The 17535-nt window shown below is 45.4% G+C and overlaps 1 protein-coding gene across 2 annotated transcripts in view; it reads right to left on the bottom strand.

Moving 5' to 3' along the window:
* Positions 1–17535, bottom strand: part of slc12a2 (solute carrier family 12 member 2) — a 50181-nt gene that overhangs the window by 18033 nt on the left and 14613 nt on the right. For both annotated transcript variants that reach the window (XM_086170597.1, XM_086170599.1), the window contains exons 2-13: positions 9988–10107; positions 8283–8358; positions 6386–6481; positions 5292–5431; positions 5061–5171; positions 4861–4969; positions 4661–4785; positions 4063–4147; positions 3818–3978; positions 3628–3735; positions 2824–2947; positions 2535–2636 (exon numbers count right to left, since the gene is read on the bottom strand). In XM_086170597.1, coding sequence (XP_086026723.1) covers positions 2535–2636; positions 2824–2947; positions 3628–3735; positions 3818–3978; positions 4063–4147; positions 4661–4785; positions 4861–4969; positions 5061–5171; positions 5292–5431; positions 6386–6481; positions 8283–8358; positions 9988–10107 — 1357 coding nt within the window. The remainder of the gene's footprint in view (positions 1–2534; positions 2637–2823; positions 2948–3627; positions 3736–3817; positions 3979–4062; positions 4148–4660; positions 4786–4860; positions 4970–5060; positions 5172–5291; positions 5432–6385; positions 6482–8282; positions 8359–9987; positions 10108–17535) is intronic.

The following is a 17535-nucleotide window of genomic DNA, read 5'->3' as shown; positions in this document are numbered from 1 at the left end:
AGATTACGACACGGTTAAAGGCATGAGCAAAGTGGGGACTGGATGTGGGCTGGGGTTAAAAAAAATGAGAGTTAGCCGTCTGTTAGACTGGAGACCGGAACATTATACCAGCTATAAAAAGGGACCATGTTCATTTATCGGGGTGCCACGGAAACTACGCTAATGGGCTTTTAGTGATGGGATACAGTCGGACTGCGGTTACACAATGACGAGTCTAATACAAACCACGGGACATAAAGGGTACATGGGCCGTGCTGTCGCTCTTGCAGCCACACACACATTTTACATCGGATCGGCCGTGATGCGGCTGCGGCGCCAAAATGGGGTTTATGGCTGCGGTTCGGGCAGCAGTAAAAATCCATTAGCCAATTATCCGTCAATTGAGTCATGTACCATTTAAGTCCGTGTAATTACATGATCTGCTTGGAGGAATTAGAAGCAGATAGAAGTGTGTGTACCTGGAAGTCTGCTAGAGCTTTGGTATCGTCGGGGGAAGAAAAGCAAACAGCTCCATAAAACAAAGTTTACACATAGCATGAACAAACTGAAATACTGCCCAGTGTACTGGGCTCAGTGGAAAGTAATCCAGCAAACATGCACTCCATTACTCTTAAACCAATTCCAATCTATTCTTTGGTAAAATACTACTATAAATATTCTTCCAAAAAACATAACATTTTAGCTGATTTTGAACCTGAAGAATAATTAGATCTTTGAATAACTTATACATGAAAGCATCTAATTAAATAAAAATAAATCCAAGAGTCCGGCTTGGAAAACGATATAAGGCTTCATTCACACTTTTACAAGCATTTTCATGGAAAACAGACACTTTTCAGACAAAGAGACTTGAGTCTTCGGAGTCCAGAGATACAGATATATATTTCAAGAACCAAGGAAAATGTTCATTTCCCTGAGCAAGAGCTGGCATGTCAACCTGATCTTATTGGACGGCTCTGGAAATATCTGGCAGCTGTACAGAGTTTCCTCCGCAGGCGGGACGCGAGGACGATGCACGTCGGCTCAATTCTACCTGGACGGGCACAAAACTGACACCAGAGAGACCCTGCCGCAGAGTTGAGGAAATCACATCGTCGGCGGATCACCGCTGGACGTCTTTGTGGCAGAGATGACGGGCGGCGTACCCCGGGGGACCTGGACCCTAATCTAGCTTGGCTACACCCCAACTCCATGTGTCTACAATACCCTCGCTGCGATGTCACGAGCACAGGGACGCACCTCCCGCTAACCAGAAAAAGATGCAACATGATAACAAGTCTATTTCACTTCATACCTCGCGTCTAAAAATATAATATTAGCTTCATTCAGAAAATAGCATGTCCAATGATGGGGCTTGTTTTGATTTCTAAAAGCTGTATTTATTAATTCCCCTTTTTTTCCTTTTACCTTTTTGTCTGTTTTATTCTTTTATTTTATTGTTTCTTTTAAATCTGTGCTTTTTGTAAACGTATGTAAGGTGTCCCTGAGTGCCGCCTAAGGCGCCTTAGATAAAATCTATTGCTCCCAATATTGATTTTGTGCTTGAATACAGCATGGATTTTATCGTTTCTTTACGTCACACTACACTGAGCCGCTGGTCATTTTGAACCTTAATCGCCGCCTTACGTAAATATGTCAATGAAGATCCAGATCATGTCAAACCCTGAGCCTGGGAGAGTGTTAGTCATAGATTACAACTCCCAATTCCGCGGTTAAAAGGTGCTGCGGCTGCTTTGCATTACAGCGAGTTATTTTCGGGAGGGCTTCCAGCGCGGCGGGACGCCATCAAGGATGTATTTACAGGATTAAAGTTTATAGCGCTGTCTCTGGGCCGGCGGTTTAGGAGGCACTATTGACGACGTACTGGTGATTGGGGCTTTGCCCCTGACAAAGTGAAAGTCCAGGCTACCTCACCTCACTTTATAAAAACACATTATGACTTTTTTTAGGGGGTGAGGGGGGCAGATCTAGGATAGCACTGTTCTTATTTCTAAATGACAAGAAAAAAAAAAAAGGGAGGGGGGGATTATCGCTTACAAAATTGACTTCTCATTTCCAGCCCTGGCTGCCATATTAGCATAAGACTAGAGCCATCAAGTGTTTGAATTAACATTTCGGCTCTTCTCAGGGTTGCACTGGAGTGGTTTATTACTTAGCGGGCTAAAGCAGCGGCGCTAATAATCCACTTAGCTATTGATGCGCTGATGACCATCTGTTTTTTTTTTTTTAAAAAGGAAGATACCAAAAGGGACCATCAAACTACCCTGGTAGATTAACTGCACCTCAGATGGGCAATTAGAGCTTCCAGGGACTGACAAGATCGTCTCCGTGGGCTCTCGCCGCAAAGCTCTCTGAGGCTCTTCCCTCGGATTCACATAATTCTTCTTGAAAGCTTATCATTTTCAATCATGGTCACTTCCGAACATCAGATGACTCGTGACTCCGTCCGGTTGTTCCCCATTAGACTCTGGAATCCGTTATGAGTCTCTAATGAAGGCCTTTTCTGGTTCGCGGCCATTTATCCCTTTCCTTACCTGGCGAGTTAGCCAACGAGGCGTGGAACACGGAGAAGTTGATCAAGGCATAGGACGCCAGGAAGAAGTTGGAGATGATGGGGGCGATGATGTTTAGCTCGGCTGCAGGAAGAAAAGAATGGTTAAGAGGCCGCTCTACTGTGACCTCTTAAAGTTCATACCATTTAGTGGGATCCATGAACTAATGTCACGGTGATGTAGCAGTGCCTCTCAGCGGCTGCACATGTGAAAGCAGTACTAGCTATGGTCATTGTCTATTTGGCTGAAAACAAATGAAAAGCAGCCGTACCGATGAGGATGAAGGCAAGAGCGATGCCAAAGGTCAGAATGTACCCGCGGAGTGGCTCGTTGTTCTTGCCGTAGCCCTTGGCGAACATGCTCAGGCCGGGATAGATGTTATCCTTACATAAAGCCTGTAGAGCAGAAAAAACTGTGATGAGTCGTCAGTCGTATCTGCAGGACAAGTAAAGTTTGGCGACCCTCCACCCTCCCCAAAAGGCCGTTTCCGATGAAGGATATGTTTTATGACAGAAATCACAGGGCGCGTCCAGAGCCAGGCCTCGCTGGATGAGTTGAAGGTGAAGCGAGGGAACACTTTGTGATTGCTGTCGTTATGAAACGTTGCCATTTTGTGGACTTAAATTAGGGGCTGATACGCTGAATCTGGGTCAAAGTTGTTCCAACATCGAGGTGTTCAATATATTTAAAAAAAAAAAAAGGCATATCCTTCTTACAATAATCACATCAGAAAAACAAAAAAATAAAAGAAACGGACTCATGTGTTGAATAAGGAGTTGATTCAGGCAAAACAACAAAACAAAACCTATTTGACAGAAAATGACTTTATTTAAAAGGAGGTGAAGATTTCTTAACAGGATTGATTTATTTTATGTATAATACCAATATGACATTAGTGCTCGTTCTGTAGCAAATATGTTAACGTAACCCAAGCTGTTAAAAAAAAAAAAAAAAAACACACCAAAATATTAGCAGACTAAAGTGTCTCATTTCAGAGCTCAAAGCTCCCGCTGGCAACTCCGCCTCAATATTTTACCTTTTTACGAACCTCTGAGAAGATGGAAGTGGGTCTTACCTGGAACACTTTGGGCGCGCTGACCAGCGAGGCCAGCGCCGAGGACAGCGTGGCAGAGAAGATCCCGGCGGTGATAATGGGCCCGAAACCAGAAACCACGCTCATGACCTACACACAGTCAAGATACAAATTCAACTTTATCTCTGCACCCTTAATCGTTCACAGGCCCGGAGCAGCTGGCGCTCCGTACCTGGAAGTCATGATGAAGTCCGTAACGGCAGCTGTCGGCGTCGATCTTGCACGCGGAGAAGTCGTAGCCGAATTTGCAGGCGGCCTCGGTGCAGTTGGCCATCAATTGGGAGCTGATGGTGTCGTTGATGTTCCCGCTGGCGTCTCTCACGATGCAGGAGCCTGGATGGAGAAAGCGATGAGCTTCAAGCGTGACAACTTTGTGAAGGAGAAGCCGATGGGGACGATCTGAAACCACCGGCGCACCTGTAGAGACGGCTACTCCCAGGTACACGATGCCCGTGACCAATATGGCCAGAAGGGTTCCTCTGGGAATGGCCAGCTGGGGGTCCTGCAGCAGACAGCCAAAATCCAGATTAGAGAAGATAATCCGTCGCCTTTTTTTCCAGGAAATGGGCAAAAACATGCAGCGGACAGACAAGCCTGTAGAACAGGCACTTCGAGTGCCGTGAATGGTGTCAATCGAGGGACAAATTAGGGGCATTAGATATGAAAGTAAGAAATATGTCTCCGTTTCAGATGTAGGATTAATGTAAGCGGGGTTCCTGAGACAGTAGTTAGGGCGCCCTCTGGACTCCGGATTTAAATCATAGCAACTTTATGAAATCCGTACCACGGGAACGCAGCTAATATCGAATGTAAGGAGCCATCTGACCCAACTTAACAGTCCAATTGTAAAGAAATAATCCAACAGATGACGGAGCTGATTAAACTCCGGGCCAAGATCAATTTAAAACAGCTAGCTTCTCTTTCGGACAACCTCTGAGCCTGAGGAGGCCTGAGCTGGCGACCATTTGAGGTTTTAAATAATGGGAACCAATAAAATATTATTTTATACACTTACAGCGAGGTCTCCTGAAATGTTGGCTCCGGCAAGAATACCGGTGGCAGCGGGGAAGAAGATGGCGAAGACCGAGAAGAAGGTTTCTTCTCGGAAGTCCGGACCCATGTTCTCCCACATTATGGAAGCTGGCGGAGCACAAACAAGCATCAGGGAGGAGGCGCGCGGTTCGCTTATCTTTGAAATGCCAGCACTTGACGTACCGTCGTAGCCGAAGAAGCCCACGGATTCCTTGGCCTTGATGGGAATGAAGGTCCCGATGAAGTAGTTGATAATGGCTGTGAGGAGGACGACGAGCAAGAAGATCTGGGCCTGCGGAAAAAAAAAGAAACATTCAGAACTGAACTCCTCAGCCAACAGCTTGCTAAGTTTTAACGGAGAAGGCGAGGGCACTCCGTCACACCTTGGCCTCCCACTCCATTCCCGCCACGGAGATGCCCAGCAGAAGGATCACCGTGATGGTGCCGATAATTCGGATATCATTGATATTATCCGTCATAATGGCGTCTACACTCTGAGGAAAATAAGACAGAGATGTTCAAGAGGAATATTCATTTTTCATTTCATACTTGGTCAGAATTCATGATCTGGACCGCCTGGCCTGCTCTTTGAAAACGATGGTCATGGGACTCACAGCGAGAAGTTCTGCGACGGTTTCGGCGAAGCCCACGACATACATGGCCACGGCCACTGCGTTGGCGAAAGCGAAAATCAGTCCGATGGAGCCTCCAAACTCCGGACCCAGACTCCTGGAAATCAAATAGTACGCTCCGCCTTATGGAGAAGGGGGAGGGACAAGACGGAGAACGTTGGTGAGAGCGTGGTTGGAAATTCCGAGGCCGCGGGAAACCAAAATTCTTGCTCCTCAAGATTGTGGTGATCCTCCACAGGCGGTCGGAAAAACAGCTGAGAAAATCCCAACTCTCGTTTGTCACTGGCCGACGGCTAAAATACTTTGACAGGTGGGAAGAGCGGGCATGCATGTTTAGAATTACTCTCATTTACAAATCATAAGTACATGAAAAGCAACTCTCATCAGGGACGTGTGGACGACCGCTCAGGTTATTGACACAATTGGAAAAAAATATAACATATGGGTGAATGTGAGAGAAACATTGAGCTGTGGTGGTAGTTTCAAGACCATGAGATGGGTGAAGAAGCATCTGCTTTAGAATGTAAATAAATAATTTGAAGTCAGCTATGATTATTTTTTCCAAATTATTTTATTTTTTTTTTTTGTTTTTTGAATTTCATTCTTTTTGTCACTGACATTTTTATTCTTTCTTTTAAATCTGTATTTTACGTATCTGTAGGTCTGTACGGTGTCATTGAGTGTCGAGTAAGGAGACGTGTATTATTATCATCATTATTATTATTATTATTATCATGTGTTGAAAGAATTTTAACATGGACAACGTGGAAAACTACCATCTCTGTCTGACTTCAGGAATTTAAAGACCCCTTGCATGCCGGGGTTTAGAACGCCCACTTGTTTTGGAAGGTGCTTAGAAGGTATTAGTCAGATGAAATATTAATCCGCCGAGCAGACCTGCTTCGTCTGGTGAGACGGAAATGCGTAAATACACCCTGACAGATCACGGAGGCGGAGCAGGTTCCCGCTTAGATTCACCTCCGTGCCGCGCGGAACAATCTGGAACGAATTTTTCCTCCCGCCGGAACGGGCAGGAGACAAGCGTTAGAGGCAACCAGGCGACATTCTTCCGTTACCTCCTCGGACGAAGCCGTTGGTCGCGATGGCTGAAGTGGAGAGGCCCGTGATGGTCGTCACCACGGTGGCCATGGCAACAATCAAGCAGGTGAGCGCTGTGGGGAAAAAAAAAAAAAACAAAACGAACACAAATAATCTTGAGAAACGCCCCTGAATGAAAAGAATGTGCAGAGCCATTAACAGCTTTCAAGGCTTTCCAACAGCACAGAGATTGCCGTGAAAAGTAACAGCTACCACATCCAAGTCTCCCACATGTGTCACTCAGCGGTGCTATTTCACGTCAGAGTGATGGCGGGTGGGCGGGGGACGGTTGGCGGGTTAAATTGAGATAACTGGTGCGATTTTGCACGTCGGGCCTGAAATGACCACCCAACAAGCACCGGCGTGTCAATAAATAATGGCCCGCGTGTGGGCCGACATTCAAACGTGTCAGTTCCATGACAGGATTTTCATAAAAGTAAAACTCAGGCTACCGATCAAACGCTCTTTGCCGGTCGGATAGTGAGATTCCAGTAACGGGAGGGGTGGGAATTTGGGTTTAAAGTGCAAACGGTAGTGCCCGTAACACAATGAGTCCCATGTTTGTGCCAGGACAGCGACGAGGTTTCTGTAAACACCCTCACCACGCATCTTCGGAAGTGGGATGGCAGTTTTGTCTGCTTCCCTCGACGTCCGACAGCGCGTGATGAAATTTGCCAACGACAGGTGTTATCCAAATATTTACCCCTTGATTTTGCTTTTAAAAACCAGGGTGACTTTGAAAGAGGAGACAGCTGCCCAAACGCTCTCCGCCACATCTGCTTCACGTCTCCTCCGCCCGCATAGAATTTCCGGGTGAGCCACAGGGGGCTCGGAGCGAAATCACTGAAAACTGTGACGTGTTACTTTTTCGATAAATACTGCACAGGCCTTTGTCGACGTTTTCTATCGGGACGTGTCAAGTCTATGAGAGGCGACCAAATCAGTGTTTTCTCCGTGTCAAGAAGAAAGAACAACAGGAAGATGTCAAATAAAATCAAAGCTGAGAGCGACGGGCTTCTAGTGCCTGAAAGCAGCTACTAAGTAAGAATTATTGCAAGCAAAGTGGGTTAAGTAGGGAAATGGGTCACATTTCCAACACAGTAATTCACACCTGTTCCCACGTGTGTCTTCTTTTTCATTAAATCTCCACATCAGTCTCAAAAGGCAGGGTCGGGGTTTTCTGTGACTAACAGTAAAGAACGATCCGACTCCTTTGAACGACTCCTCGCGGGGAGCCTGACAGCAGACCGAGGAATGACACCATGGGTTTGGGCGTGGTGGTTTCCATGGGCGGTAACTCAGTCACTTCCGGGACAAAGCAAAAGATGTGGCAACATCTTGCAAAATACGTGCACCGTCGATCATTTTGTCATTTAATGGCCCAAAAATAACTGACAAGCAAAAAAAGAAAAAAAAATTCAACACTGGGATGTTCATCAATATCAACTTGTAATAACGGCCCTTCTTGAGAGGCTAACTAAAAGGTACCAAAATTATTATTTTCTGCCATTTTCCCTGTCTTAGTTAATTTTCTGCTTTGCCAGCTAATTTAAAGGTCACTACAGTCAATTAAACAGCAGGTGAAGCACAATGTTAAATTGCCCGGCAGGCCGCCCGTGCACGGGGCCACCGCACAGCTGCGTCTGGCGGAGGCGGCGTTTTCAGATGTGTGGCGTGCAGAGGTCGCTTCGGACACCAGCCCCGTTGTCTAATCTTCGCTTTACACAACCTGACGTTGCAAAGCCGACATTTGCAAAAGGAACAAGGTGTCGCATCCGGTGCTTTTCAACAGTTCCTCTGTCCAACCGCCCTTCAACGTGGTCCCCTTGTAAATAAACAGATGCGACAGGTTTTGACGTGTGCGCCTCCACCTACCGATGCCGGCCTGACCCACGATCCATGACATGCGGATGAAGAGCATCACACCCCAGATGTTCAGCATGCAGCGGACCTGCAGAGGAGACATGTTATTACATTTAAAAGTCTGATAAGTAGAGGTGAATAACAGTTGTGTTACTCCATCAGTGTATTTTGAAGGATAGAGGAAGTCAAAAACAACCTGCTGCTGCTTTTGAGGCACGCTAGCAACATGAAGCCTACTAAGAATGGGGGGAAAAAAAAAAAAAAAACAGAAGCCCCATGAGTTTGGTGCTCCCCTTTTCACCTTTTTTTTTTTTCAATTGAGATGCGTGAAAAGAGCGTGCGCATTTGGTGGAAAGTTCACAAGGAGCTAGGGTTGCAGCAGCAGCACTCCAGGGGTTGCTAGTGAGAGAATCCAATCCAGCTCCTCTTCTGGCTGTCTCACTGATCCATCCACATTACAAAAAAATAAATAAAAATCTAAACCCACTTACACCGTTTGCCTACATATCAATATATTGGCCTGAGCAATTACCACATTTTAGACTGCAGGACCAGGAACAAGGAACTTATTCTGAGTGAGGTTAAAACATTTAAAATGCATTTACCTTCCTCTGGTGCATTATTTAACAGGTTAAACAAATTTCAAAGGATAAATCCAGTCATTTTAATCAGAACCTAATGTTTCTAGCTTTCTTTTTAAAGGTCTCCGATTCATAGCTTCGACAATGATTGGACCCAAATGTCTTAAAGTCAATGATATATTTTATTATAATTAGACAGAAAGACGAAGATGATATTTAGCAGCAAAACAAATGCACACAAGATATAATTACTATTTTTCTCTAACTTTTATGAAGGTTCTGTTTCAGAACTGGGTGAGCGTCGCCACATATTCATCACAGAACGGAAACGGTGTGATGTTTTGACATATTTACGCGTCGGCAGGCACCATTCCTGCCTTTAACACAGACAGAGAACAGAGCCTTCATGTGACCTGAGTGAAGATCCCCCCGCTCCCTTCAGGGATCAGCAAAGTATCACATTTATGGGATCACGGTTATCATAAACAGCACTCGGCCAGAGAGCGAACATGAGCGGGGTTTATTTTAGAGGGGAAGGAAGTGCCCGTCGCGCTGAAATGAAAAGCAGAGAGATAAGATCCAGATGCGTCGGGGAAGAAAAGATCCTGCGATCATCCTAGAGGGGACGCGCGTCCGAGTCGCCTTCGGTCCCGGGGACGCAGTTAATTCGCACGCAGACGCTACAATTTTCAACACGGCGCGAACCACTTGCATGTGAGTTGGAAATTATACGGCAACACGCCACAGATGGTGTGTACACACACTGCGGTGACAAGAGCTCCCGCCGACACCACACCTTAAAGGCCTGGACGGGGTGGACACGCGGATGCAGATGGACCACAGCGTGTCCCTGCAGGTAAGAGTCTCACTTCAACTTCTGCAAGCTGATTCTATAACAGTGTTCACATGCGGACGGGTTATAAGAGAAGGGAGGTTCCATCATTTCATTCAAAATGTTATCTTCCTAACAAGGAAGGGGATAAACGTCAAAGGGCAGTTGGGATCAAATGGCCTGATGGACCCATCAATACAAGACGGCTGTTACGCCATGATAGTAAAGGGAATGCTGAGTACCGTCCGATTTCAGTTTGCAGGCTAATGAGTAATCCAGGCTTCTTTTTCGAGGCGTCGCTCACCAGTACACCTTTAATCCAGCCAAACTTCACTACTCCTTTCGACTCGGCCGCCTCCTTCGCGGCGGCCTCCTCGGCAGGGGTCAGCTCGTCGCCGTTGGCGAACCCATCCTCGAATGGCTCCTGAGAAGGAGAGGGGGAAAAAAAACAAAACATTAGAAAATGCTTTTTTTTTTTTTAACAATTGGTTTCTCATTAATGGTAACAATCGTGCCAAAAACTGCATATATAAGTCCTAAATGCATCAGTTCCAATACATTTCTTAAATCAAAGTAATAGGCTTTAAATTGATAAGGATTGTTGCATTTTCAACAAATTACTAAATAAATAAAACAAGGTCCAATGAAAATGGTAAATGTGGCTAATTTGAGAAAAACACCTGATCAGGAGGTGACAATTGAAAATATGAAAAGAACTGTGTGATTTGTATAAATGGTGGATTTCCAATGAGAAAGAAAACAAACAAACACACAACAAAATACCTACTGCTATTGCATAACAAAGCTAAATAGAGGACAATATTAGAAATAAATTACGGCCATTTGGCTTTTATTGCACATCCCCATGTCCATGGAAAACTCCAGCACAGTTATGAAACACATAGAAAAAAAAAGTTTCACCATTAATTAAATCAAAAAGCGGTATAAACGAGAACTCAGAGCTAAAATTAAGCGAGCATACATTGTGTTCCAGGATCCCTAAGGGGCTAAGTTGAGTGCAGGGTGAACTGTGTGTGTGTGTGTGTGTGTAATAGACAGCGCCTCATGTATGCTCTCCAGCTGCTGCCACAGAGGTCTCAAATGTGTGGGAAACGCTGTGTTTGGACGGGAAGCCTCCCCACTGTGCACACACAGTTGTGACGTTGGTGGCCTCCCTCCATGCATTTGCAGCATTTTACACACTCGCGGTGAAAGAAGATGAAGACAAGATGCCTGCACAGCAACCCTCTGCACTCACTTCACTTCCTCCCTCCACTGCATTAATATCATCCCCTAATAGTCCGCCGATAATGCTGCGTATGCGAGGGAGGGAATGAAATGCAAGGGTGGTGCTAGGAGACGGGCCCTATATCGGTGGAGCCAATGAGCGCCAACCACTGGAGACAATGAACCTCCACAGAAAAGCTGAATGGAAAGCCGGCCATTATCTTGTCTACAAAGCTGCACCATGAAGCAGGTGAAATTGGCCCTGGGCGGCAGGCTGCGGAGGCCTGGCTATTGTTGTCGAAACCGTGATACTACGGGCTCGTGAGGCACCTTTGAAACATCCATTCCCTGCACTGGCTTGTTTATCTTCTGTTCTACAGAACGCAGACAAAAATGTCTTTTTCGGTGTTCTTTTACTTTTAGGAGGTACTTTAAGGGACGGACGGGGATCGAACGCAAACATGTTCCCAATGTGGTCAACTTTGTCGATCCACCCGATTGATTATAACAATAAAACGAATATATAAGTGCAGCATAGTGGTTAGCGTGTCCGCCCTGGTTCGGTCCCGACAGGGCCGTTCTGTGTGAAGGGTCGATGTTGGATTCGTGTCCGGGGTTCCTGAAATGCCCAGACTTGTGAATAGTTGTATGCCTCTATAGAATGTGCGAATGATAATGAATGGATGAAAATGAGCTTTATACAAAAACAAGATACGTATAATACCGATTGTAAAAGGAAATAATTACTCTGTGCTTATTGGTTCTCCCAGACCAAAAGCTACTAGTTGAAAGTTTGATATGAGCCACGGGAACAAACCGGGTCCTTTCGTACATCGGAGTTATTCATTGTGACGGGAAAATCGTTTTCCAAAGCCGCAAGATTTTCCAGCCCATTGGATTTTCTTCATTTCCATGAGTTTTTCTTGGACTGGGAAAGGAAAAACTAAAAAAAAAAGGTTACCAGGTTTTCCAGGATTTGTGGGAACCTCCGATTTATTAGTCCAATTAAATAATTAAAAACAATATGTATCCAAGTGTACTATTACTTGGAGGCTTAATCTTTTAATGCTTTCAGAGATTGAAGTGAATCAGGAAGGAGTCCATCCGAACAACATTTGTTAGATGTTCTGGAGACAGAGATGGTTTGGACGTGGACAGAGCAGGACAAGAGGAAGAGCAGAGGTGCTTTGTGGATGGAGTGAAAGGAGACACAGAGTTAGCTGGGGTGACAGAAAGGGATACAGAGGGTTAGACATATGAGGCATATGATTGGCTGTGGTGACCCCTGAAAGGAACAGCTGACAAGAAGAAGAAGTGAATGTTTGTTTTAAATCAAAAACAATGACCTTATATGTCAGAGCAGTGAGGAAACATGGCGCCGGCGGAGAGATAAACAGCGGACAGAGAGGAAGAGGAGAAGCACTCCCTCCTCTAACGGACACTTGCAACGAGAGGAAGAGATAGATGTGGCCGGCGGGACGCAGGAGATCTGCTGGAGTCACTTTACATGTCAGGTCTCCACACCCAATCAATCCAAGGTGGAGGGAGGATTCCTGGCAGCCGGCCGACGCCGGGATCGGTCGACGCCAGCAAAGCAGGAAATGACACAACCTCCTCGCACGACAGGAGTGACTCGACATGACTCATCCCTCCGACTGGATTGCAGCGTCACCCATTGTTCTTCGGAGGAGACCCCGGGGGAGGCGCCGACCCCCGTGTGTTATCTGCTCCTCCTGCCCGGGGCCAGAGGACATACCGACAATCCGAGGGCGGGAGCCAAGATGGCCGGTGGAACGTCACCGAGGCGACGTAGCCCATTGTTGTGGCGTCAGGGCTAGAATGAGCCGCGCGGCGTCAAGATGAGGCTTGTTTACCTGACCGAAAACCCTGCTAGGCTTCCACGTTCCATGACTTTTTCCTTGAGAAAAAGGTCTGACTGCTATTACACGTCTTAATCGGATTAAGCGTCTCCCGGACACACAGGACCTGGATCTGTTCCCAGCACGCTCCGGTGCAGCACTGACCTTCTGTTTATCAAAAAAACCCAAAGCGGTCATTCTCGTTTCCAACGCGTCCTGAAAACAAGCTGCCTTTTTTTTTTTTTTTTTTTTTTGGAGCAGGGTGTTTGTTTAATATTTCAGTCCTGATGTGAAAGCGGAGTTCAAACTAATATGTGTGTATGTGTGTTGGGGTGGGGGGTTGATTTTGTTAGGAGAGGAAAGTCCCATGTGAAAAAAATTAGGGTTGTTACTGTGAGTACACTTAACACACTTAACACGCACTTTTTAAATTCAATTATTTAAACTACATAGAAGAAAGCCTTACAACAAGAAGATCCCTGGATCTATTCTGACAGAGGGCCTTTCTGAGTGGAGTCTCCATGTTCTCCCCATGTGGGGCTTCTCCGGTTCCCTCCGTCAGTCCTAAAACATGCAGGAGGTTCATCGGAGACCAAGGAATGAGAGGGTGAATGGCAGTACGTCTCCATACGTGACGACCGGTCCAGGGTGAACCCCTGCCTCACCAAACAGTGACAGTAGCTATGGCTCCGACCCCCCACGACTCTGAATACGGGATAAGCGGTGAAGAAAATAAATAAACACATTAAAAAACTACCATAAATTCTAGGCCATAAGCCGCCAGTTCTTTCCCCACACGCTTTGAACACTATTGCTTAAACAACAATGCGGCTAATTTATGGACTTTTTTGGGGGGGGGGCTAACAAGCTTCACGCCGCTAAAACGTTTATCCTCGTCACATTTGGCAGACGAAATGACCGGGACATTCTGAGGCCATTCGACTCTGACGATTTTGACGGCTTTAGTGCGCAGGAGGAACCCCAAGATAGCGATCAGCTAGCCGGTGCGGCGTATATTGAGGTGCACTCAATTGTCCGGAAATTACGGTATATACACACTGCTCAAAAAAAATAAAGGGAACACGAAACACAATGTGACTCCAAGTCAATCACACTTGTGTGAAATCAAACTGTCCACTTTGGAAGCAACACGGATTCATTTTGACTTGATTTCAAGGACATTACATCAACATTGGATCAACCTGTGTTTTCCACTTTAATTTTGAGTGTGACTCCAAATCCAGACCTCCATGGATTAATAAATTTGATTTCCATTGATGATTTGTGTGATTTTGTCATCAGCACATTCAACTATCGAAAGGACAAAGTATATAATAAAAATATTTCATTTATTCAGATCTATGGATGTCATATTTTAGTGTTTCCTTTATTTTTTTGAGCGGTGTAGATCCATCGTACGCTTGGGCTTGAACCCATTTCATTAGAATCCCGCCGAATCCCGGGGGGGTGGGGGGGGGGCAAAAAGGAAAAAAAAAAGAAGACAGAAATCAATGACTTCGAATCGGAGGATATTCTGTTTTGTTTGTTTTCTGATAAGGAAGATTACAATATAATTTCTGGAAGCCGGATGGCACGAACGCTTCCTCCGGCCGCTCCGCTGCATATTAGCTGTTCTCTTCCATTTCGTTGACCTACTTTTGAACATGACTCAAACCAATGTCCCGTTAATTTCGTACTGGAAACACACACAGACATGCAAAAACACACATGCGCACACACAGGGGTGCGAAAGTCATCGACAGGGAAGGTTTATGTCACGAAATACTTATCAGTGGCAGGGAAGGGGGAAGGAATGTGATCTCAGATGGGCCGTCATTTTGGCTGGAACTGAAAGTCTACCAGCCTTTCCCGCTTATATAATATCCTCCTCTCCCTCGTCTTCATCAACAATTTATATGCTATGAGGTCAGCGTGGCGGCTCCGAAAGATAATCAAACGCATTCTGGCAGGAATAATTCAAACAGGTGGGCAACGGAACAGTACATTCTTTGCGGGGGGTGATATCAGGTCACGCCGCTGATGTTCTTATGCAACGGGGGGGGGAAAAAAACCCAAGGTCTGCTGCCCTTGTCAGGCATTAGGGACACGGCCAGCCAGGGAAGCATCTGTTTGGATGATTTGCAGAAGGACGCCAGACTCCACATCCCTCTGCCTTGTCACGTCATTCTCTCGCACCACAGCAAAATCCACTTGCTCTCTTTTACACTGTGTAATTACACGATTACCGCAACGGAGCTATTGGAGCCGGGGAGCTTTCAACAATTTACAGCGTTTTTGATGTTAAACGCCAGGAATGCGGGTGATTCAGACACATTATGTTTTTTTTGGCTCATTTTTGCAGAATGGGTGCTTATGTGGGGGGAAAAAAAAAAATCCCAAAACATGTTTGATCACATTTCTCTTTGGAACACTGCTACCACTAGCTTAGCAAGTGAATAAAAGACGCCAGTTTTGTATCTTTGTTTAGGTTAATCAGCTCTGGATAAGGTCCTGAAGGGCAGCATTGTGAACATCATGTCATTTTCAGTGAATAAAAGATGCGTAAGAGCGGCGCGCTGGTGCAGAGGTTGGCGCTTTCTGCCACAAAAACCCTAAATTAGCATGGATGCATATCTTTATATCGCACGTAAACTAGAAAGTGAATGGTTGCGTGTTTGTATACTGTGTGAATGATTGTCTTTTTTATGATGGAAACAGCTGGAGGGTGAATGTATGTTTCCATAAGATGTGTAAACGAGAGAGTGAGCCCCGCCCCACGCACAATGACTGCTGCGAGAGTGATAACTCTGAGTGCAGGATATTAGATAATGCATGAATCAATAAAAAAAAATTAAAAAAAAAACATTTAAAATGCTTCCATGTTCAAGTAGCCTATTTTAAGTGGAAACCCTGTTTTTAGAGCCGCGGCCAAGAAGTTTCTCCACTAAAAAAAGGAATCCTAAATTAGGTAATAAACACAAAAACACGCAACTATAAAGATTCACCTGCGCTCTTCATATTTGTTCAACATCGTCATCTTCGCTCAAACTTGGTTTTAATTTACACGGTTTTATTTTATGTTGGGTAGAAAAAAGGGGAGGAAAAGCACATGAGCCTCTTACCAAACACTTAGTGAAACATTTAACCAACATCATGTTGGGTGGAGAACACAAACATTTAGGACTGACCCTGCGCTAATGACAGCTGGGGAAAAAGAAAACACACACAACCACCCCTTGTATAAGTTAGAAACAACTTTTTTTTCACGTCCGCTCTGACGTCCTTCCATTCTGGCCCTCTCCAAAGCCCTGCAGTCTGAGTGTGTTCTGGTCTCCCTGGTGTTGCTGAAGAACTCTGGCGCGTGACGACGGTTTTCGCAGTCGCCGATCAAAGCGGAAACGTCAGCGAGTTGCCTGTTTCAGAGCCATGAGCCTCCCGGGAATGAGGTTTTCTCACATCATATTTCTTCTGAAGCCAGGGTCCAGAAGACGCCTGACTTCATAGGGAAGTAGGAGATGTCACGTAAGCGGCAGTGAAACACGCAACATAAAAGCATATTCCAATTTCTGGATTTTTCACTGATGAAAGTCTATCTGTCAAACAGCGCATTATTTACTGCAGATTATTATTTAATTCATGCAAAAATGTGAACTTGAACTACTAGTAGAGGAGCCCTCAAAGTGGTCACTCTCAGCTCAAGAAGTGGACGCGGTGCATGTTGAGGCCAGTGCACAGAGAGCCGGGCAGGCGACACTAGATGAGTTGGTCGATATCATCCACATGGCTGAAGCCGCACAAAGGCCGGCTTTGCACCACAATGGCCGAGCATCGGGAGCTTAGCGTGGCGCTGCAAACTGTAGCGTGCCTCCAACATCTAGTTTGTGTGACTGAAGACAATTAGACTCTCCAAGTTACACGGCTCTCGGGCCAACGTGTGCAGACTTTGAAGGTCATGGAGAGCTACGTGTGACTGACTGACACGACCGCAGCTCAATTTCAGGGGGCTACAGTCGAATGAGTAATTGGGTTTACTAAAAAAAAAAAAATCATGGACAGATTATCAGAAAGGTTTTACCAGAAATGGATTTGGGTCTGGAGAGGAGTAATATTTTAAGAGCTATCAGGGTGCATTTTTTTTTAAGACTGAAAGGAAACTTGAGTGTGGAAGAATTTTTTTTTTTTTTTTTTAAATTAAATAACTTTATCATGTGCTACTGAATCAACATGTTGGTAGAGCACGGAGAACGAAATGAAAAAAACAAACCAAAAAAAAATTGTTACACTAGCTCTTAGCATTCCCCTCAATCTAACATCGATTCCCAAACACTGTAGACCTCTTTAAAAACAGATTTTAGAAAAGAGCCAAAGAAATCTTCAACATAGAAACCATTTGTTTGTTTTCTTAATGGCGGCCCTGACTGGCTAAATACACGACAGGAGTTCCCATCTTATCACCTGAGCACAGCTGCGCCACGTGCGCACGCTACTTCTTAATTCTCCGCCCGGTAAGCGATCCCAAATGATGCAATACGTCCCGATCAAAAAACAAATAAGGCTTCTGTTTATGTCGACGCAGCTGGAACTGCCAGGAACTACATCACGGAAAAACAGACGTCACCGCTGCCGCTCAGCTTCATTGCGAGCAGGATTGTGTGCGGTTATGCAGGACGAAGGCACTTTGGAGTCGAAGGTGACAAACTTGAGGAAATTTCTTTGATGACATCACTGTAGGCAGAGTTGGTCCTGATGAAATATCAGATTATTAT

This window comes from Fistularia commersonii, chromosome 23 (genome assembly GCF_037954325.1).
Source record: "Fistularia commersonii isolate RoL2024-O1a breed Wild chromosome 23, RoL_Fcom_v1.0, whole genome shotgun sequence".
NCBI lineage: Eukaryota > Metazoa > Chordata > Actinopteri > Syngnathiformes > Fistulariidae > Fistularia > Fistularia commersonii.
The sequence above is the reverse complement of the archived record's forward strand: the minus strand, read 5'-3'. Positions and strand labels throughout refer to the sequence as shown.